General features: G+C 45.5%; 2 protein-coding genes across 5 annotated transcripts; one reads left to right on the top strand and one right to left on the bottom strand.

Annotated features, from left to right (window-relative positions):
- The first annotated feature begins 1346 nt into the window (after nucleotides 1–1346).
- On the top strand, nucleotides 1347–16922 carry MARS1 (methionyl-tRNA synthetase 1). Of its 4 annotated transcripts, none has more exons than XM_081128879.1 (22): nucleotides 1347–1526; nucleotides 2195–2285; nucleotides 2423–2501; nucleotides 2580–2714; nucleotides 3270–3345; nucleotides 3597–3769; nucleotides 3941–4047; nucleotides 6024–6140; nucleotides 6269–6472; nucleotides 7232–7433; nucleotides 8659–8733; nucleotides 12751–12921; nucleotides 13151–13246; nucleotides 13387–13504; nucleotides 13895–14108; nucleotides 14947–15078; nucleotides 15184–15288; nucleotides 15376–15562; nucleotides 16180–16251; nucleotides 16393–16416; nucleotides 16501–16593; nucleotides 16699–16922. In XM_081128879.1, the coding sequence occupies exons 1-22, from the start codon at nucleotides 1418–1420 to the stop codon at nucleotides 16843–16845; spliced, it is 2727 nt and encodes a 908-aa protein (XP_080985005.1). In that variant the 5' UTR covers nucleotides 1347–1417; the 3' UTR covers nucleotides 16846–16922. The 4 variants fall into 4 exon arrangements, with proteins under 4 accessions (XP_080985005.1, XP_080985006.1, XP_080985007.1 ...); XM_081128881.1 differs by having other exon boundaries at nucleotides 1367–1526; nucleotides 2611–2714; XM_081128880.1 differs by lacking the exon at nucleotides 16393–16416 and having other exon boundaries at nucleotides 1365–1526.
- DDIT3 (DNA damage inducible transcript 3) lies at nucleotides 16861–21335 on the bottom strand. Its single transcript, XM_081128884.1, has 4 exons — nucleotides 21219–21335; nucleotides 18441–18488; nucleotides 17533–17690; nucleotides 16861–17447 (listed from the first exon to the last, which is right to left on the bottom strand). The coding sequence occupies exons 3-4, from the start codon at nucleotides 17668–17670 to the stop codon at nucleotides 17079–17081; spliced, it is 507 nt and encodes a 168-aa protein (XP_080985010.1). The 5' UTR covers nucleotides 17671–17690; nucleotides 18441–18488; nucleotides 21219–21335; the 3' UTR covers nucleotides 16861–17078.
- Nucleotides 21336–21374: the final 39 nt, after the last annotated feature.

Raw genomic sequence — 21374 nt, 5'->3', positions numbered from 1 at the left:
ACTCTTACTCACTATTCATATCTCAGTCAAAAGGTCACACACACAAGAAGGGCTCTTTTAACCCTTTAGAGTTAGGTAGGGGCCCTAACTAATAGTTCCCACAGCAAGCTTTACATCCCCCATCATAATTTTCTTTTTTTTTCTTTTTTAAAGAATTTTAATTTTACTTTTTTTTTAATATATCTTTATTGATTTCAGAGAGAGGAAAAGAGAAGGAGAGAGAGAGACAGAAACATCAATGATGAGAGAGCCATTGATAGGCTGCAACCCGCAACCCGGGCATGTGCCCTGACCGGGAATCGAACCCTAATCGCCTGGATCCTAGGTCAATGCTCAACCGCCGAGCCATGCCCAGCGGGCCCCCATCATAATTTTCATCACACTTTAAATATCATTTGATTATCTCACTGTCCAGGAGGTCTATGAGCTCTGCTAAGGCAGAAGCCTATATTTATTTTGTTAATAATTCTGTGTTCAATGACTTGTATAGTTCCTGACACAAAGTAACCTCTCTGTGCCTCATTTCCTCATCTGTAAAATGAGAATGAGAGAACCTATCTCATGGTTTGTTGGTTTGTTGTATTTTGTTAATTAGCAACCATTTTAATATAGCTCACAATTTTATGGGTCAAAAATTGGGATAGGGCTCAGCTGGGTGATTTTTCTGTCCCATGTGGTATTCAGCAGGCAGATATGTCGATCTGAAAAGCTTCACTCATATTTCTGAGACCATGATGGGGATGACTGGAATGTTGGGATCAGCTGGAGCTGTCAGCCAGAATGTCAACATGAGGCCTCTCCAGCATGACAGTCTCAGGGTAGTAAGACTTCTTGCACGGCAGCTCAGGCTACCAGAGTGTTCTAAGAAGCATGGGCAGAAGCTGCCAAGCTTCTTTTGACCTAGCTTCAAAAGGCCCAGAACCTCTATAGAATTTTTGAGAACTATATTAATATATGTGAAGTGCTCAGAACAGTGCCTAGCTCATAAGTACTATTATTAATTTCCTTAAAGGGATATAAAGATGAATAAGGATTCCTTTCTCAATTACTCCTATTCTTATGAACTTGGAAAGTAGGCCATTGTGAGCAGCTGGTCAAGAGATCGCTGCAAGACAACTGTAGACCTAGGTTTCTGTCACCGGCCTTCCGCTGCATTAGAGCGCGCCGGACCCTCCGCCTAAACTCCTCCACCAATAAAGTGCCTCTCTTAGCACCGCAACGGCGGTCTCTTCATCTCTATGATGCTCTTTTCCTGTTTCCTAGCGTTGCATGATGGGAGAAATAGTCTACTTCCACCGAGCGGCGCGCGGGGAATGGCCTAGTTTAGAACTCCATTTCCCGGCGTGCCTCGGGCTGGTCTCTCGGCGCACGGGCGGAAGGCCGGTTCCGGTTGCATCAGCGTGGGATTCACGGCGGAATGAGACTGTTCGTGAGCGAGGGCGCCCCCGGGACGCTGCCCGTGCTGGCCGCGGCTGGGAGGGCCCAGGGCAGAGCGGAGCTGCTCATCAGCACCGTAGGCCCCGAAGGTAAGTTGCGCTGGTACTGGGTGGGCGGTGGATGAGAGGGGCGGGGTCGAAACACGCGTGACTCCCAGTCCGCAGTTTCCTACGTCAAACCCAGCCCCTACCACTCACTCCTGTCAATCTGCCCCATTATCCTCGGTCACCTCATCCCCTCTTCCTTCCCAGTCACATTTTTTATCAATCCCCTCCCGACACACACCAGAGTCACTCGCAGTTTTGTTCCTGGGAAACCCTGCTGTCTCCTAAAATAGACACACACTCACACATAAGTACTTCTTTTGGTTTACCTGTTCTAATTGCCAGCCAACTGTTTGGGTGGCTCTTAAAGAGTTGTGTTGCCAGTCTTCCCAGTTGTGTTAATTTTGTTCTTCTACTGTTATCTCAGGTCATTCTCAGTTACTTTTAATTGTTCCAGCACCGTCCCAATACCACCACCTCCTCTCTGCAATCCCCATCGTTGTTTCCAGCTGGCAGTCGCAGCTGAACACCTGCTGGCCTCCCCAGCTCATTCTGGACCCACCCCCTTTCAGTGGTCCTATCTTGGAACCACTGGGTTGAGGCTGCCCATCTTCTTCCCTTTTTCCCTAAACAGTGGGAAGTTGTCCTGCTAAGTTGACAAAATATTTCTTTTCTTTTTCCTGTTTTTCACCTGTTTTTCTCTCCTGCATCAGAGTGTGTGGTCCCATTCCTGACCCGGCCGAAGGCCCCTGTCTTGCAGCTGGATAGTGGCAACTACCTCTTCTCCACTAATGCAATCTGCCGGTCAGTATTGGTACTTGATGCAGGGAGGTGGTTAAATCAAACCAGGGCTTATACACAACCACTGTTTCACTGTGGGGTGAGAATGGGCTAGACAAATGGGCCCCCTCAATTCTACCTTCTGTTGCTCTCTCTGGCAGATACTTCTTTCTGTTATCTGGCTGGGAGCAAGATGACCTCACCAACCAGTGGCTGGAATGGGAAGCAACAGAACTGCAGGTGAGACTGAGACATGGGGGATGGCAGGCAGGCCCTTGCTCTGCATGACCATCCTGACGTATGTCCCCCACATTTTAGCCAGCTTTATCTACTGCCCTGTACTATTTAGTGGTCCAAGGCAAGAAGGGGGAAGATGTTCTTGGCCCCGTCCGGAGAGCCCTGGCTCACATTGATCACAGCTTGAGTCGTCGGAGCTGTCCTTTCCTGGCTGGCGTAAGTTAGGCCTTGAGGTGGGAATTGGGGAAGGCTGTGTGGTATAAGAATTAAGAAGGAAGACAGTATTCCAAGTGTTCAAACCCCAACACTGCCACTTTCTAGCAATGTAAATTAAATTCTCTAATTTTCTTTTTCTTTTCTTTTTTTAATGTATCTTTATTGATTCCAGAGAGAAGGGAGAGGGGGAGAGAGAGTTGAAACATTAATGATGAGAGAGTCGTCATTGATCAGCTGCCTCCTGCATGCCCCCAACTGGGGATCGAGCCTTCAACCTGGGCATGTGCCCTGACCAGGAATTGAACTTCGATCTCCTAGATCCTAGGTTGATGCTTAACCACTGAGCCACGCCCGGCCGGGCTATTTTTTTCATCTTTGAAATGGGTAATATTAGTACCCACTTCATTGGGTTGTTGTGAGGATTAAGTGAGATAATTTTAAATGCTGAATATAGTGCTCCACATGTAGTAAGTGCTTAGGAAATGTTAGATATTTTTATTACTATTGGGAAGAAACAGTATCTCACCTGTGTACCTTTTTCCTTCCCCAACAAAGGAGACAGAATCCGTAGCTGATGTTGTTTTGTGGGGAGCACTGTATCCATTACTCCAAGATCCAGCCTACCTTCCTGGTGAGCACTGAGCATATCACTTTACTCCCAGCCCCAACAACAGAAGTGTGGTGTTAGGGGTTACAGAATGGGCAATATATTGTATATTGGTATCCACTATGAGGTATAGCTTGACTTGGCAGCTATAGCAGAAAGATAGTAAAGGGAACTGGGGAAGGCAACTGGAGGAACTTCATGAAGAAGGGAAGGAGGTCCACTCATGCCGGCAATTCCTGGTCTTGCTGATTCCCTCTTTTCTCCCATGTCCACAGAAGAGCTGGGTGCCCTGCACAGCTGGTTCCAGACACTGAGTTCTCAGGAGCCATGCCAGAGAGCTGCAGAGACTGTGTTGAAGCAGCAGGGTATTCTGGCCCTCCGGCCCTACCTCCAAAAGCAGCCCCAGCCCAACTTCCTTGAAGGGAGGGCTGTCAGCAATGAGCCTGAGGTTTGGAACAGAACAGAGAGGTTCCCACAGAGCTTCAGTGCCTAAAGGGGTGGGAGGGTGGCTTGGAGAGGAACTTTGAGCATAGCCACTGCCTTTTACTATTTTTGGAGAGAGTTTCTTTACTCTGTGGGCCCTCCTCACCTGGTAAGGGATTCTATCCACTCTTCATAGGAGGAGGAGCTGGCCACCCTATCTGAGGATGAGATCGCCATGGCTGTAACTGCTTGGGAGAAGGGCCTGGGAAGCCTGCCTCCCCTTCGGCCAAAGCAGAACCCAGTGTGAGTAGGCACAGATGAGTGGGGCTTGGTTTCTTAAGTGGAAGTTGTTGATAAAATCAAACCTGCCTGCCAGGTCCCCTTGCTGCTGACTTTTTAAATTTTCCATCCCCTCCTTTTTATTCTCAGATCCCTCTCTCTTTCTCTCTTTTTTTATTTTTTATTGTTGACACTCTCTTTTTTTTTAAGTTTTATTCTCTCTTGACTTATGATTTGGACATTCCAGTCCCATCTGCCACCCATGTTTCAATTATTCTTTACCTACAGATACCACCTAAACCTTTTTTTCCAGCCCAGATCTCTACTCTGAGCTCAACATATTTGTCAGACTATTTCCTGGAATCATCTACCTCCACAGACATTGTAAACTCAGCATGTCCGAAAGCAAACCAGTTAGCTTCCCTGTCAGCTTCTCTCTCTCCTTTATTCACTTTAGCAAATGACCTGCATCTTCCACCTAAAAATTCCAAGCCAGAAATCTTGATATCGTCTACACTCTTTCCTCATCCCCTCCTCCTGTATCATTTATTCCATTACCAAGTCATTGATTCTAACTCCTAAATAGGCCTTCCCCCTCTTTTCACAGTACTCCCTTAGATCAGTTCTCACCATCTCTTACCTTCTCTTTCCCTGCCACCCTGTACTTCACACTGCCACCAGAATGACCACTTAAAACTATTATCTCATGTATTATCTTACCCTCTTTTTTTTTTTTTTTTTTAAATATATCTTTATTGATTTCAGAGAGAGGAAGGGAGAGGGAGAGAGAGAGAGATAGAAACATCAATGATGAGAGAGTCTCTGATCAGCTGCCTCCTGCAGGCCCCAGTCTAGCAACCTGGGCATGTGCCCTGACTGGGAATCTAACCACGATCTCCTGGATCCTAGGTCGATGCTCAACCACTGAGCCAGGCCTGGCCGGGCTCACCTTCCTTTTCTTAATTCTACAGGTGGTTCCTTTGTGTAGTTCGCAAGGCTTTTTAAGATCTGGCCCCTGCCTGAGGCTTCATATTTTGTCACTCTCCTGCTACACTAAGACACAATATCCACACACATACAGCTTTTTCCGTCAAAATGAAATATTTGTAGTTCCAAACTTGTTGTCATTTGATAAAGATCCATTCCTTGCTAGGCCCTATGTGCTGGGTCTACAGAAGGGAACAAAACATACAAGACCCCTGCCTTCATGGAACTTTGAGTCTAGAAAAGTAGATAGGTGTTTTAAAAATGCACCCAAATTTATAATTATAAGTTTTAATAAGTCCTATGAAGGAAAGAACAGGATGTCATGAGAATAAATATCACAAGAGATTAACTTACAGGCCTCTCTAAAAAATTGACATTTGAACTGAGACTTGCAAGATGAGTAGGAGTTAGCCAGGCAGGGGTAAGGCTAGGGAAGGGTGTCTCAGGTAGAGGAAGCACCATGTGCATGATGGCCTGAGAAGCAAGAGAGTTTCGCTCTTTTTAAGGAATTGCTAAATTGCTGGAGGCTAGACAGTCAAGGGGCAGATGGGTCAAGACGAGTTTTGAGAGGAACGCAGGCCAACATCATACCGTACTCTCAGTTTGGTGTCTTTGCACATGCTGTTCCTTCTCCCCTAGAATGTCTGTATCCTACCTAAATGGTGTGCACTCATTCCTTGAGAGACTAATTTTTTCATTTCCTTCTCTACGGAACTTGATAGAAAATTAAAGAAGCAGTCACAAGAATAAAGTGGGCCAGAGGTCAGTGTTGGAATGCGGCTCTGTAGGAGCAGTGCATGAGGCTTGCTTGCTATTGGCAGGGCGCAATACTCACTACTATAGAGGATTTTGGGGGAGTTTATGGTCCTGTGGGCTCATATGAGGAAAGACTTCAGATATACATGACCCTATGACAGGAGACTAGATCTGTGCCTGAGTATCTGGTGCACTTCTGGTCTCTCTTGACTCTCGTGTCTCCTCCATGGACTGTTCTCTTCCTCCCTTCTTACCAGGTTGCCTGTGGCTGGGGAAAGGAATGTGCTCATCACCAGTGCCCTTCCTTATGTCAACAACGTCCCCCACCTTGGAAACATCATTGGTTGCGTGCTCAGTGCTGATGTCTTTGCCAGGTGGAGCCAACTACTGGGGGAGAGACCTGAGGGAGCAGTGGGTCTCAAGGGTGGAGCCTGGAGGCGTCCTGGGGACATGGGGAGGGGCTGAGATGCCCTCACCCCATGATGACCATATTCTTTTCCAGGTACTCCCGCCTTCGCCAATGGAACACCCTCTATCTGTGTGGAACAGATGAGTATGGTACAGCGACAGAGACCAAGGCTATGGAAGAGGGACTCACCCCCCAGGAGATCTGTGACAAGTACCATGTCATCCATGCTGACGTTTACCGCTGGTTTAATATCTCATTTGATATTTTTGGTCGTACCACCACTCAACAGCAGACCAAGTAGGTTTCCTCTAATCAGGCAGAAATGGAGGAGGAAGGCTGGGGCTGGGGGCCATGAGAATATCTTGCAGACAGAGGAGCCAGGATGGTTGTGTAGGCATTCCCCCTAAACTTAGGATATGAATATTGCCCTGAAATGTATTCCAAGCATTATTAAGGGGATTTGACAGGAGCCTGACCAGGGGCTGAAAAAGCAGCTGAGGGAAGGAAGAGACAGGATGTAGGCTCATGGGAAGTATGCCTTTCCCCTACCACCTCCCTTCTCTTCCCTGGCTGCCACCGAGTCTGAGGACATTCCCTCCCACTCCTATGGTGTTTATTGCAAATATTCTCTTTCTTCTTTTGCCTGATATTCATCCTTATAAAACCTCTACATAGTAGACAGGCTGTCAGCTGATAGTGTTGTGTGGCTTAATAGTTGGACTGATTTAATTTTAATTTTTGGGATATAGCACTGTCTCTTTGGAGATTTTTGTTAATGAAGAATACAAAACAAAGTCTGTGTTTGACAAAGAAATTCTAAAGTGTGGCGGGAAGAGATTGTATGAGGAGTTGGGGAATATGTTTAAGGAGCCTGACGTCATCCAAACTCCCTAAAGATGACTAGATGGCCTTTCCCTTGAGGGGCCTTCTGCCTGATTTCTTTGGCATTTGGACTAAATGAGTTTGAGTCCTAGGGGAGTAGCAGGAGGGAGGGGTGCACCACTTCCTCTGACTTCTCTGACCTGACCCTCCCCTATCCCTTGCTCACCTCACCAGAATCACCCAGGATATCTTCCAGCGGTTGTGGAACCGAGGTTTTGTGCTGCAAGATACTGTGGAGCAACTGCGGTGTGAGCGTTGTGCCCGCTTCCTGGCTGACCGCTTTGTGGAGGGCGTGTGTCCCTTCTGTGGCTATGAGGAGGCCCGGGGTGACCAGTGTGACAAATGTGGCAAGCTTATCAATGCCATTGAGCTCAAGGTGAGTGGAAGGTCTCATGGGATCCCAGAAAGAGACAATCTCTATTCTGTTTTGTTTTTTTTTAATTTACTGATTTTAGAGAGAGAAGGGAAGGGGGGGAGAGAGAAAAATCGATTTGTTTTTCCACTTATTTATGCATTCATCAGTTGATTCTTGTATGTGCTCTGACTAGGGATCGAACCTGCAACCTTGGGGTATCGGGATGATGCTCTAACCAACTGAGTTACCTCGCCAGGGCAACAATCTCTATTAAGAGACTCCCAATCTTGTCCCATTCAGGATTTTTGTTTTAGCATTCAAGACATTTGACCAGTTGTTCTTTCTACTCCATCTCAGCAACTCATCATTCAGTTCATTAGCTAACTACTAAATGAACATTTCCTTTGTACTTAGCTTTGTGCTAGGAAATTGAATTTATATTTCCCTACTTTTGCTCCTGTTTCAGACTACCTGATCTGCACTTTAGTTTTTCTCTCTCTTCTATAAATACTGTCTCCTCTTCTGCTCCATGTTTACTCATTTGTTATTTTATTCATTCATTCAACAACTTTTTTTGCATTCTTATAATAGGGCAGTCATAGTTCATGGTGCTGAGGATGTAGCAGTGAACAAGTCAGACTTATTTAGTGTGGGAGGAGACTAAAGACAAGAATATAATTATAAAATAAACTGCTGGGAAGATGTGATAGTGACTTCTGGGGGAAAATTTAAGGTAGATGATTAGGGAAGGCATCTCAAAGGAGGTAACATCTGAACTGAGGGTTTAACTGAATAATGAGAAGGAGCAAGCCAGGTGATGAGAGAGGGGCTGAGTGTAGAAGGGTGAGGAAATGCAAAGGCTTAAATGGCAGAATTGAAAAGACCAGTGTAGCTGTTGCACTGTGAATGAGAGGGAGGGTGGATTGAGACGAGGTCAGATTACCAGGACCTAGTAAGCCATTGTGGGAGTTGAATGACTTTTTCCTATTCTCTGAAGTGACAGGACAGAGACATGAAACTCTGAATAACAAATGTTATGCTATGTAGATCTGAGTCTCCAAGTTCACAGAGGGCCCAAGTAGTTGATGAGTTGGCTGGGTGTGAGCATGAAGCTAAGCTAGATGGCACACTTGGGAGCTCATCCCTCTGTGCCTCTCCCCTTTCCTGGACAGGTCCCCATGACCTTCAGTCCTGATCCTGACTATCCCATCTTGGGTCACCCCTTCTCTTGAATTTTCCTTCACAGAAGCCTCAGTGTAAAGTCTGTCGATCATGCCCTGTGGTGAAATCTTCACGGCACCTGTTTCTGGACTTGCCCAAGGTAAGTGGGCCTTTTCCTCAACTTGATCTGCAGGGCCTCTTCTGCCCTCTCTGCCTCAGCCACAAATCTTTATCAAGTTACTCTCAAATGGTTTTAATTTCCATTTTAAAATTATACATTATAAAAATATGTAACAAATGGGCACAAAGTGAAAGGCCCAGGCCTGCTTATTAGAGGTATTTACTACTGCTCATTTTCCTTTGTGTCTGTTCAGAAATATCATATGCATGTGAATGAACTGTATATATATGTCATCCTTACCCTTTAATATCTCAGTGTATGTTTTCTAAAAGACGTATTTCTGTATAATAACAGTACAGTTAACCATTCAAGGAATTTTACATTGATATAGTTGTCTGATCTACCATCCATATTCCAGTTTTGTCAATTAGCCCAATAATATCTTTTACAGCATTTTTTTTAGTACAGAAGGTAGCTCAGGATCACGTATTGCATTTAGTTTTTATACCTCTTTAGTTTCCTTTCATCTGAAACAGTTCCCCAGTCATTCTTTATCTTTTATGACATTAATAGTTTCTAAGAATGTAGGCCCTGACTCCATTTTTATTTTAATTTATTTTTTATATATTTTTATTGAGTTCAGAGAGGAAGGGAAAGGGAGACAGAGAAACATCAATGATGAGAGAGAATCATTGATTGGTTGCTTCCTGCACGCTCCCTACTGGGATCGAGCCTGCAACCTGGGCATGTGCCCTGACTGGGAATTTAACTTTGACCTCCTGGTTCATGGGTCGACGCTCAACTACTGAGCCACACAAGCTGTGCCTCACTCTATTTATTTTTAAATTTATCTTTATTGTTGAAAGTGTTACAAATGTCCCCTTTTCCCCTCATTGATCCCCTCCCCCCAGGCCTTCACCACACTGTTGTCTGTGTGCATGGGTTATGTGTATATGCATAGAAGTTCTTAGGGTAATCTCTCTCCACCCACCCACCTACCTCTGCCTTCCCTCTGAGATTCTTCAGTTTGTTCCATGCTTCTATGTCTCTGGATCTGTTTTGTTCATCAGTTTATTTTGTTCATTAGATTCCATATAAGTAAGGTCATGTGATACTTGTCGTTCTCTGACTGGATTTTTTCGCTTAGCATACTACTCTCCAGGTCCTCCCATGCTGTCTCATAGGGTAAGGGATCCTTCTTTTTTACAACTGCATAGTATTCCATGGTATAAATGTCTGAGGAGATGTTTGATATGATTTCAATCTTGAACTTGTGGAGGCTTGTTTTGTGTCCTAACATGTGGTCTTTCTTTGAGAATGTCCCATGGGCACTTGAGGAGAATGCATATTCTGCAGCTTTGGGGTGAAATGTTCTGTAAATGTTAATTAAATCCATCTGATCTAGTGTGTCATTTAGAGTCACTGTTTCCTTGTTGATTTTTTATCTGGAAGATCTATCTAGTAAAGTCAGTGGGGTGTAAAATCCCCTACTATGACTGTATTGCTGTTGATCTGTCCTTTAAAGTCCTCCAGAAGCTTTTTGGGGGTTTTTCCCAGCCTGTGTGAGTCTTTTATTCTGAAGTGGGTCTCTTGTAGACAGCATATATTTGGGTCTTGTTTTCTTATCCATTCAGCTACTATGTCCTTTGGTTAGAGTGTTTAATCCATTTATATTTAAGGTTATTATTGATAGGTACTTATCTATTGCCATTTTATTTCTTTATGCCTGTATTTCTCTCCCTTCCTTCCTTCCTTCCTTCCTTCCTTCCTTCCTTCCTTCCTTCCTTCCTTCCTTCCTTCCTTCCTTCCTTTCTCCCTTCCTCCCTTCCTCCCCTTCCTCCCCTTCCTCCCCTTCCTCCCCTCCTCCCTTCCTCCCTTCCTCCCTTCCTCCCTTCCTTCCATTTCAGCTTCTTACTACAGCAGTCTCTTCAACATTTCTTGCAATGCTGGTTTGGTGGTGATAAACTCCTTTAGCCTTTTATTGTCTGGGAAGCTCTTTATTTCACCATATTTTGAATGATAGCCTTGCTGGATAGAGTATTCTTGGATTCAGATCCTTGTTTTGCATTACCTTGAATACTTCATGCCATTCCCTTCTGGCCTATAGAGTTTCTGATGAGAAATCAGCTGATAACCTTAAGGGACCTCCTTTGTAGGTAGCAGATTGCTTTTCTCTTGCTGCCTTTAAGATTCTCTGTCTTGAATTTTTGACATTTTAATTATGATGTGTCTGGGCATGGGCCTCTTTGGGTTCTTCTTGCTTGGAACTCTCTCTGCCTCCTGAACTTGTGTGACTTTTTCCTTCACCAGGTTAGGGAAATTTTCTGCCATTATTTTTGAAACAGGTTCTCTAACCCTTGCTTACTTTCTACATCTTCTGGCATTCCTATGATGCAAATATTGTTACATTTCATGTGGTCCCACAGCTCCCATAAACTGTCCTCCTGTTTTTTTAATTGTTTTTTCTTTTTGGTTCTCTGATTAAGTTTTTCTACCCTGTCTTCTAATTTGCTGATCTGATCCTCAGCTTCCCCTAATCTACTGTTCATTCCTTCCAATCCTTTTTATTTCTACTATGTCATTCTTAATTTCCTTCATAGTTTCCATTTCTTGTCTCATGCTGTTGAGCATCCTTATGATCAGTATTATGAACTCTATATCTGATAGATTGCTTATCTCCATTTTATTTAGCTCTTCTTCTGGAGAATTCTTTTGTTCTTCCATTTGGGCCTTGTTTTTTTGGCTGCCTGTTTCGATTTGTTTCTATGTATTAGGTAGATCTGCTAGGACTCCCAGTCTTTTGGATGGTCTCTGGTGCAGGCCAGTGTCAGACCCTGTTTGTGACTGGCCGTGAGTACCCTGTTTGAAGTTTTGCGCCCTCCACAGCTTGTGGTTCCCTCTGCTGGGGCTGGGTGTGTTTGGACAGGACCAAGATGCCCACCAAGGTCTGCTTTTCCAAGCTCTGGGTCCAAAAGCAAATCAGGCACAGACTCAAAGTACCCAGAGGCTGTTGCTCAGTCTTGTAGTGAGCCTCAGGCTGTAGAAACTTCACAGGGTGGGGCAGCTGTTTCCCCACTCCGGTAAAAGCTGCTTGGAAGTTAAATGTCTGCCTGAGAAAGATGTCCTCTGCAGTATGGGGGAATGAAGCAGCACAGGAAGCCAGAGGGGTGTCCTCTGGGCTCTGTCTATAGAGCCCTCAATCCTAGATTCTCCTCACACAGCTCTAGTCTACTCTGCCCTCCTTCCTCGGGAGCCAGAGGTGAGTGGCTGCACATGAAAATGTGTGTTGGCCCTTTAAGAGGGTGCCTGCATTTCCAGCCATCCTCCCAAGGCAGACAGAAACCTTGCTGCTTTTCACAGCCAGATGTTGTGTGGGCACCTTTCTCAGTTCTGGTGCTCTGGGCTAGGAAGCCCAGCTTGGGGTTTAGATCCCAGAATTCTCAGTGGGAAACCCCCACAGCTGAGATATCCTTCTGGACCTTCAGCTGCTGCCTGTGGGAGCCTAGCCAGCACTTCCTAGCACTTCCTACCAGTCACTCTGCGGTCTCCACTTTTCATCATTGGTTATAAGGGTGCTCTCCAACTCATCTTCAGTTGCAGTTGGTTACTCAGGATGTTTTTTCTATATTTTAGTTGTAATTCCAATTTGATCCTGGGAGAATGTCAGTGCAGCTTCTACTCAATCCTCCACCATCTTCGAGTCTTTTTTTTTTTTTTTTAATATATCTTTATTGATTTCAGAGAGAGGAGAGGAGAGGGAGAGAGAGAGAGAGAAACATCAATGATGAGAGAGTCATTGATCAGCTGCCTTCTGCACACCCCTGACTCGGGATCGAGCCCGCAAGCTGGGCATGTGCCCTGAGCAGGAATCGAACCCGATCGCCTGGATCCTAGGTTGACGCTCCGCTGCTGAGCCATGCCCAGCTGGGCATCTTAGTCTTTTAATTTTAACATATTATATTGCCAGACTACTTCAGAAAGGTTGTACATATTTATCCTTATGCAAAACCGTGTATGAGGCTTTTCTAAATGAGCCCTCTGTCTCTGCCTTCTCAGCTGGAAGACCGACTCGAAGAGTGGTTGGGGAAGACATTGCCTGGCAGTGACTGGACACCTAATGCCCGGTTCATCATTCGTTCTTGGCTTCGGGACGGCCTCAAGCCACGCTGCATAACCCGAGACCTCAAATGGGGAACCCCTGTACCCTTAGAAGGTTTTGAGGACAAAGTAAGAATCCCATACTTTACTTACATCTTGGGATTGAGACCCTGGGCTAGTAGAATACACTGTTGACTATGTCTTGTTTCAGTCTGAGACTTTGGGTTGGTGTGGTTTTCCCCATTTTTTTCTAAATTGAATTTATTGGGGTTACATAGGTCAATAAAATTATATAGGTTTTAAGTGTATTCCCAATGTTTTTTTATCCTATCATGTCTCTCTTTCCTTGACCCTCCAGGTATTCTATGTTTGGTTTGATGCCACTTTTGGATACCTGTCCATCACAGCCAACTACACAGACCAATGGGAGAGGTGGTGGAAGAACCCAGAGCAAGTAAGCAGTTCTTGGTTAGCCTGTCTTTGGGGAGGATGCCTGCATGTGTGTGTGTGGAGAGGGTTAGGGTTGGGTATTTGCTGTTTCTTAAATCTTTGAAGAAGGTCTCAGGAGCTCTGTCTTCCCACTATATTCTGTAGGTGAGCCTCTATCAGTTCATGGCCAAAGACAATGTTCCCTTCCACGGCTTAGTCTTTCCTTGTTCAGCCCTAGGAGCTGAGGACAACTACACCTTGGTCAGCCATCTCATTGCTACAGGTACACTAGAAGACTGGACTAGGAATATTCCTAGGGAATGCAATCTGAAGCAATACTTGGAAGATTTTGGAAAGGTGCTAGGTCTTGATTTAGGAGTTGAGATGAGATAGGAAATAATTTGAACATGAGAACTCAACTCAGAAGGAAACAAGAACCTGAAGAAAGCAAGAGTCCAAAGCTAAAACTTTGTAATGGGTAGAAGCAAAGCTGGGAAAGGCCAGAGTTGGGGGACAGGATCTCCCAAGTTCTCTGCAGGCTAGCTACTCAAGGGGAAGTGTTGCTGGACTCCCATAGTTGCGTTCAAAGGAGAAGAAAGGAGAGTTAGTCGATCAGAGAGGGAATGATGTGATTTGAGCAGATGGTTCTCATTCATTCTCTTTCTCTGTCCAGAGTATTTGAATTATGAGGATGGGAAATTTTCTAAGAGCCGGGGTGTGGGAGTGTTTGGAGACATGGCCCAAGACACAGGGATCCCTGCTGACATCTGGCGCTTCTATCTGCTATACATTCGGCCTGAGGGCCAGGACAGTGCCTTCTCCTGGACAGATATGCTACTGAAGAATAATTCTGAGCTGCTTAACAACCTGGGCAACTTCATCAATAGGTGGGACTTGGTGAGGGATCAGTCAGCAGATCAGCTGGGGTTGTGCTAATTCTGCTCCATGAAGTGGGAGAGATGGGAATGCAGAGATGCCTAGTGAATGGGCAGGAGGCTGGGATGGATGGGGAGGACAACGTGGAAATTAGATTTCTGTCAATTGGGACTTGCTCCTAGAACATAGTAGGCTATGTATGCTTAGTGGAAGTTGGTTGTAGAGATATGATTTAGCAAAATTGGTCACAAAGTTTTGCAAATTGTTTTCTTATTAATGTTCTTTATAAAATTGGAAACGTAATCTCACAAAAAAAGTTCACTTGCAGACAATTGAAAAGTTTGACTGAAGAAAGGGTTTATTTTAGTATAGGGGTAGGAGACTTCTGCTGTACTCTTTGGAGTTTTTGTCACTTTAGCTCACATTTCATTTCTGGTCCCTGCGTTAGCTATTCTGCGATCTAAAGAAATATCCTCCATGGTTACCTACCCTTTCAGGTTTGGTCATTAACCACACTTAACATTGTCCCTACTAGAGTATTTGATAGCAATTTACATATATTTCAGCTTGATTATTCTGAGTGATTTTTAAAAAAAATAAAGCGAACAGTTACTTTATCAGGTTTCTTTAAACAGGGGATAATGTATTTGAAATGTCTATTATGTGCAGTCATATTCTTAGGGGAGAGAATAAGGAATTACTTTGTTAAGCTTTGCCTTCCAACTTGAGGGATCCAGGAAGTACCAGTTCTGAAAGAATGTAGAGTTATAAAAATCGGGTCAAATTTTTATAAGGAGACTGGGAAATGACTCCTTTTCTCTCCCCTCTCCCTTCCCTACTCCTATCAAGAGCTGGGATGTTTGTGTCTAAGTTTTTTGGGGGTTATGTGCCAGAGATGGTGCTTACCTCTGATGATCAGCGCCTGCTAGCCCATGTCACCCTGGAGCTCCAGCACTATCACCAGCTGCTAGAGAAGGTTCGGTAAGTAACCTACACCCTTCTCATCTCAGTGGTCTGCTGGCATGTTGAGAGGCCCATAGTGGTCCCTCCAGGACCTTACACCTTTGCCTGCCTCTCCCTTCCCAGTATCCGGGACGCCTTACGCAGTATCCTCACCGTCTCTCGTCATGGCAACCAATACATTCAGGTGAATGAACCCTGGAAGCGGATTAAAGGCAGCGAGGCTGACAGGTAAGGTGGTAGGGTTGGCTACAGAGATAAAGTGTCTGGCAGTCTGTGTCCTCTTAGAGGTCCTGACTAATATCTCTTTTTACCTAGGCAGCGGGCAGGGACTGTGACAGGCTTGGCAGTGAATATAGCTGCTTTGCTGTCCATCATGCTCCAGCCTTACATGCCCACGGTTAGCTCTACCATTGCGGCCCAGCTGCAGCTCCCATCTCCAGCCTGCAGTATCCTGCCCACAGACTTCCTGTGTACCTTACCAACAGGACACCAGATTGGCACAGTAGGTCTCTGAGGATTGGAAAAGCCAGTCTCTCTCAAAATTCCTACACTTACCATACAGCCTTTGGGGAGGATCACAAGAGAACTTACTTTGGGCATGGACCCTCACAGCTATTCTCTGAAACCCTTCTGTACTCCTCCCCACTCTGCACTTAGGCTTTTTTCTGATATAGTCCTTGGTATTGGCTCACAAGCCCAGTATTATCTGTAGCCCATATTTTCTCATCGTCCTTCATGCCAGAACCCAGTACCTGGTACATGAAACTGTTATACAGTAGATGTTTGAAGTAACACCATGGTCACCTGGTCTCCATAATGCTGAGAGGCAGTCAGCTGTGACAATACAGGGTAGTAAGTTCACCTCTAAACTTTTGCATCAATCTAGCATCATTAGTTTAGTCTTGGACCCTATTAATACTTTGGGTTTTCATAATGACTGCCAGGGCTTTTTCTGGATTCTTTACTAGAATCAGCAGGCATTTGCTTAGTGATACACTCACATTTCTTCTAAAGCATTTAGAATCCCTGAATGTCAGTGCCTGGGGTTGGAGAGGCCCTCTGTATAGGCTGGTAGAGTTTATACCTAATCAGTGAATGACTCAAATTTTTTTTTTATAGGTCAGTCCCTTGTTCCAAAAATTGGAAAATGAACAGATGGAAAGTTTGAGGCAGCGCTTCAGTGGGGGCCAGGTGAGAAAGCTAAACTGTGCTCTCACCCAGCAACAGCCACAGTGCCATCTCCTTAGTGTCCCCAAGTAGTCCTCACTCATCACTTTTTCCGTCTTTTGGCCCTGCTACTTCCTCACTTAAAGTTTTTCTTTCCTGTCTTAGCTAGAAGAGTCCTTCGCATTAAAGGTAATCACTTTCCCCAAGATGTTATATAAAACTTGAGGTCTGGATATTTATGTAGCAGGTGATAACTCTGTTGTTGTTCTCCAGGCAAAAGTGTCCCCCAAGCCAGCAGTTGTAGAGACTGTGGCAACAGCTGGACCACAACAGATTCAAATGCTGATGGATGAAGTGACAAAACAGGTATGAAGCTTGAGCCCTGTGTAGGAGACTAGAAAACTTGAATCCTACATAGGTCCTTTCTGGCCTCACTGTTGTTATTCCCCCACCTCCTCCCCATCCTCTTAGGGCAACATTGTCCGAGAACTGAAAGCACAAAAGGCAGACAAGAACCAGGTTGCTGCAGAGGTGGCTAAACTCTTGGATCTGAAGAAGCAGTTGGCTCTAGCTGAAGGGAAACCTCTTGAAACCCCTAAAGGCAAGAAGAAAAAGTGAAAGTGAGAACTCGGCTCATAGAGAGTCACTTTAATGGATATGGACAGAAATAAATAAATATGCAATCTCTATATACATGCTGAGACCCTTTCTTGTTGTCTACCCCAAGCTTTCCCCCATACTTTAAGTATGGGGTTGACGGTCACATCATTGACACTGGTAAGAAAGTGGTTAGTAGCCACTTCTGGGAAAAGATGGTACTGGCCCGAGAGGGAAGTGATGGTCCCAAGTGTTCATGCTTGGTGCAGATTGACCATTCGGTCAATTAGAGCTCGGCGAGTGACCTCCACTTCTCTGGTCAGACGCTCGATTTCCTGCTTGAGCCGTTCATTCTCTTCAGCGAGCTGTGCCACTTTCCTTTCATTCTCTTGTTCTTTATCCTTCACGCGTTGCTTTCCAGCCCGGGCTAAGGACTGACCACTCCATTTCCGTTTCCTGGGTATTCCTTGGTTTTCCTCTTCTTCGCCCTGAGCCAGGGAGCTCTGACTGGAATCTGGAGAGCGAGGGCTCTGGGAGGTGCTTGTGACCTCTGCTGGCCCTGGTTCCTCAGTCAGCCAAGCCAGAGAGGCAGGGTCAAGAGTAGTGAAGGTTTTTGATTCTTCCTTCAAGGGAATGAGGAAAGGCAGATGTTACTAGTTGAGAAGGAAAGATCAGCATCCCCCCTAGCTTTATGTGTAGCATTCTCACCTCCTCATTTCCAGGGGCTGAGATATAGGCACCCCCATTTTCATCTGAGGACAACACCTCCTGCAGGTCCTCATACCAGGCTTCCAGTTCCCAGTTGGACAGTGTCCCGAAGGAGAAAGGCAAAGACTCAGCTGCCATCACTGCAGCTCGATCAGGCTCTGGAAAAGGACATACTTGGGATAGTGTGGTGGGGGGAGATGGGGGGTAAAACAAGCACCACAAAGCAGTCAAACAGTCTAAATCAGTTTGGCAAACTGACTTGCTGCCTGTTTTTGCAGTAAAGTTTTATTGGAATATGGCCACATCTATTGATTTACATATTTTTTAGGACTGCTTTTATGCTACAACAGCAGAGGTGAATGATAGTGACAAATGGTGTGGCCCAAGATATCTAAGATATTTACTATCTGGCCCTTTAAAATTTACCAACCCCTGCTCTATATTATTCCCTCCTTGCTTTTGCCCAGCACTTGAAGCAGTAAATGCCTGGATATACATTCTTATGGGATCCTAGTAAAAGTAACCTGCCCTGAGGAACTCCATTGGCAGTTTCCAGGGGCAGTTACCACACCATTTGTGCTCCTTACCCTGTGTGGGGAGTTCTATGAGTTAGTCTAACCTTGATGGGGATTGAGGTGTGGTAAGACAAACCAATTATCTTTGTTGGGGCTGACTGCTTATTCAGAACCAGCTTTCAATTAAGACATGCTCTAAGAATAGTAACTTGGTCACCTTGTTAGGGGCAGGCCAGGTGGATGGAGGTGGTCTGACAGCAAAAGTCTGCTCAAATGCAAACCCTCCCCTCATATCTTCTTTAGGTGTTTTCATAACTTCTTAGGGTCCCAAAAAAGGAAGCCTAAACAGCATCTCTTGAGAGTTGGTTTTGGGAAAGGGTTGGTTAAGTTTACCTGCTTTCAGGTGTGGTGATGTATGAAGATACACTTCCTTCTGGAACACTGTGGGGATCAAAGATAAATATGTTAGCCATTTTTGGAAGACGGAGAGGCTGGTTTTTCTATCTCCAGCCTCCTACTGATCCTTTTTCTTTTTAAAAAAAAATTGTGTTTTTTTTTAATCCTCACCCAAGGATATTTTTTCCCATTGCTTTTCAGAGAGTGGAAGGAAAGGGGAGAAAGAGAGACAGAGACATTGATTGGTTGCCTCCAGCACGCACACTCCCACAGAGGTATGAGTCCTTGGAACCCAGGACCCAGGCTGACGCTCTAACCATTGAACCAAACTGGCTAGGGCCTACTGATCCTTTCTTCCTCTCTTATAGAGTATGGATAGTTAACAGTCCCTGAGCCATTTCCAAGGACAGAAGAGAGCCTAATTTCATTTATTTTTAGTTGCTGACATTTGTAGTCCTGATTACATAATAGGAAAGCCCTGGCCATCTCAGCTCTCTCTAAATTCAAGGCAGGCCTCAAACCTGTCAGGTTAAGGAATGCACTGCAGGGAAGGGAAAAAATCAAGTGACATTTTCCTAATTCAATTCCCACACTGACATCCTCCAATATACATTCCCAGTATGGACCTCCAAGTGTGTTATCTAACTGCTTACTTGCCATCTTCTTTTGGATGTTTAATAGGCATCTCAGACTTAATATGTCCAAATTAAACTCCTGCTAATCTTCCCCTAGTTTTCTCTATCTTGGTAAATGGCAAATCTAGTTGCTTAAGCCAAAAACCTTGTTATCTTTGTTGATTTCTCTCCTCTTACACCCCACAATCCAATTCAAACCACCAGCAAAGTTTCTATTATTTATTTTTTAATCCTCACCCACGGGTATTTTTAACATGCTTTTCAGAGAGTGAAAGGGAGAGAGAGAAACATCGACGTGAGACACATCAACTGGTTGCCTCCTGGCACATGTCCCAACTGCACGTACTCTGACTGGGGCCAGGGATCAAGCCTGCAACTGAGGAACATGCCCTTGACCAGAATCAAACCCAAGACCCTTTGATCTGTGGACTGATGCTCTAACTACTGAAGAAAACCAGCTAGGGCCAGAAAAATTTCTTAACTAATTCTTCAGAAACCCAGAAACTAAATACTTCTCACCAATTCCATTGTTACTATCAAGTTACTCTCTATCTTGGATGACTGCAGAAGGTCTCCCAGTTTCTTCTGCCACCCCTCCCTGAGTCTATTCACAACACAGCAGCCAAAGTGGACCTTTTAAAACTTGTCAGGTCATGTCACTCCTCTGTTCAAAACCATCCAATGACTTGCAATTTCACGCACATTAAAATCTAACATCCCTTAAAATGGCTTAGAAGGCCCCACACAGTCTGCTCCTTCTCTGCCCTGGATTTCTCACTGACCACTCTCCCTCTTGCTCACTCTAGTCCAGCCAACTTGCTTTCTGTTCCCTAAAGATACTATGCATGCCTCCACCTTAGGACCTCTGTTCTTACTGTTCCTTCTGAAAGCTCTTCTCTCCACATACCTGCATGGCTTACTGCCTTACCAGTTTTAAGTCTTTCATTTAATGGCCATTTCAGTGAGGGAATCCTTGATCACCCAGTGTAAAACTGTAACTCCCACCCAAGCATTCTCTACTCTTCCATTCACTAGTTTTCTATATGGCACTTGTTTACTGTATGCCTCTTCTCACTGAACTGGAAGCTCTGGAGGGCAGATTTTTTTTCTCTTATTCATGGATGTATCCTGGGCCCCAAACTGCACATAGTAGGTGCTTGTTAGGTATTTGTTAGGAATGAATGGATAAATTCTCCCCAATCTCTCTTATAGGGAAGGGAGGATGAAGCCCAGAGGCAGAGCAGCAGCTGCCTATCTCTGGGGACTGTAGATGCAATATCGCCCAGAGTGTTTCTCTGCAGGACTGTCCTCCCGGGGGAACCCTCCTTGCCTTCCAGTGCCTGGAACATGGCTTTCATCAGCAGTGGAGCCCCAGGCCAGAGGGCTGTAGAGCCAAACAGGGGACTGGCCTGACGCAATGGTTACACACATATTAGTTGGAGACAGGACAGGGGGAAAGAGGCAGGGACTAACCTTAGGAGAAAGACAATACACTGGAGAGAGCCCAAATGACTTCCCACACTTTAGAGATCCAGGATGCTCTCTTGTACTGGAGGGCCAGGGACCTCTGGGGGAAAGTTAAAAAATACACACCTCTCCCTGTCCACCCGCATCCCTCTTCCCAAAGACTGTCAGTTTCCTGAAGGTTCTGTCCACTGCTAGGGTGCGGAATGGCTGTCCTGTGTAGGGTTCAGGAGCCCCAGCTACCAACGTGGCCATACTGGCACTGAGACGCTGCCTCCCATACAGGATTGGGGGTGGGGCCGCTCATGGCAAAGCCGAGGCAGCGGCCTAAGCTATGGTCCAACAGGCTTCGCTGCGAGGGGGTGTGTCTTGCTGCTCCCCCTCCCATCAGTCAGGCCTAACGCGGAGGCCTGAGGTCAGCAACTGGGGAGAACAGAATAAATCTCCCGAGAGCAGCGGGGCCCCTCCGCTCGGGGCAGGGGTGGGGTGACATTCGAAGGAAGCAGGGTCTGTTTCACTTCTCCCGAATAAAGGATTCTCTCCATCTCTCCGGACCGTCACGAACTTCATTATGGAGGGGGTGGTGCCACATTCTAAAAAAGGTATGCCCCGACTTTTGAGGGGACGACGTTGCAAAGATGGAAAAGTAAAAGGTAGATGGGTGATCAGTACTCACCTCTCTCCTCAGATTCCGGCTCAGATTTTGGCTCCTTCGCTGCCACCCGCTCATCTTCAACATGATACGTATTGTGTCTTCGACTCAAGTCTCTGACCTCAGTGTCCAGACGCAGTGATCTTTTTAACAGGACCTAAGGAGGCTTTCGGGGCGGAT

The sequence above is a fragment of the Miniopterus schreibersii genome (genome assembly GCF_964146895.1).
Source record: "Miniopterus schreibersii genome assembly, chromosome: 2".
Classification (NCBI taxonomy): domain Eukaryota; kingdom Metazoa; phylum Chordata; class Mammalia; order Chiroptera; family Miniopteridae; genus Miniopterus; species Miniopterus schreibersii.
The sequence above is the reverse complement of the archived record's forward strand: the minus strand, read 5'-3'. Positions and strand labels throughout refer to the sequence as shown.

Coding starts and splice junctions, on each gene's coding strand:
- DDIT3 (XM_081128884.1), bottom strand. CDS start 17,670: ATGGCAGCTGAGTCTTTGCCTTTCTCCTTCGGGACACTGTCCAACTGG. Junction 17,448..17,532: donor CAGCCCCTGGAAATGAGGAG/GTGAGAATGCTA, acceptor ATTCCCTTGAAG/GAAGAATCAAAAACCTTCAC.
- MARS1 (XM_081128879.1), top strand. CDS start 1,418: ATGAGACTGTTCGTGAGCGAGGGCGCCCCCGGGACGCTGCCCGTGCTG. Junction 7,434..8,658: donor TCAATGCCATTGAGCTCAAG/GTGAGTGGAAGG, acceptor TTTCCTTCACAG/AAGCCTCAGTGTAAAGTCTG. Junction 8,734..12,750: donor TGTTTCTGGACTTGCCCAAG/GTAAGTGGGCCT, acceptor CTGCCTTCTCAG/CTGGAAGACCGACTCGAAGA.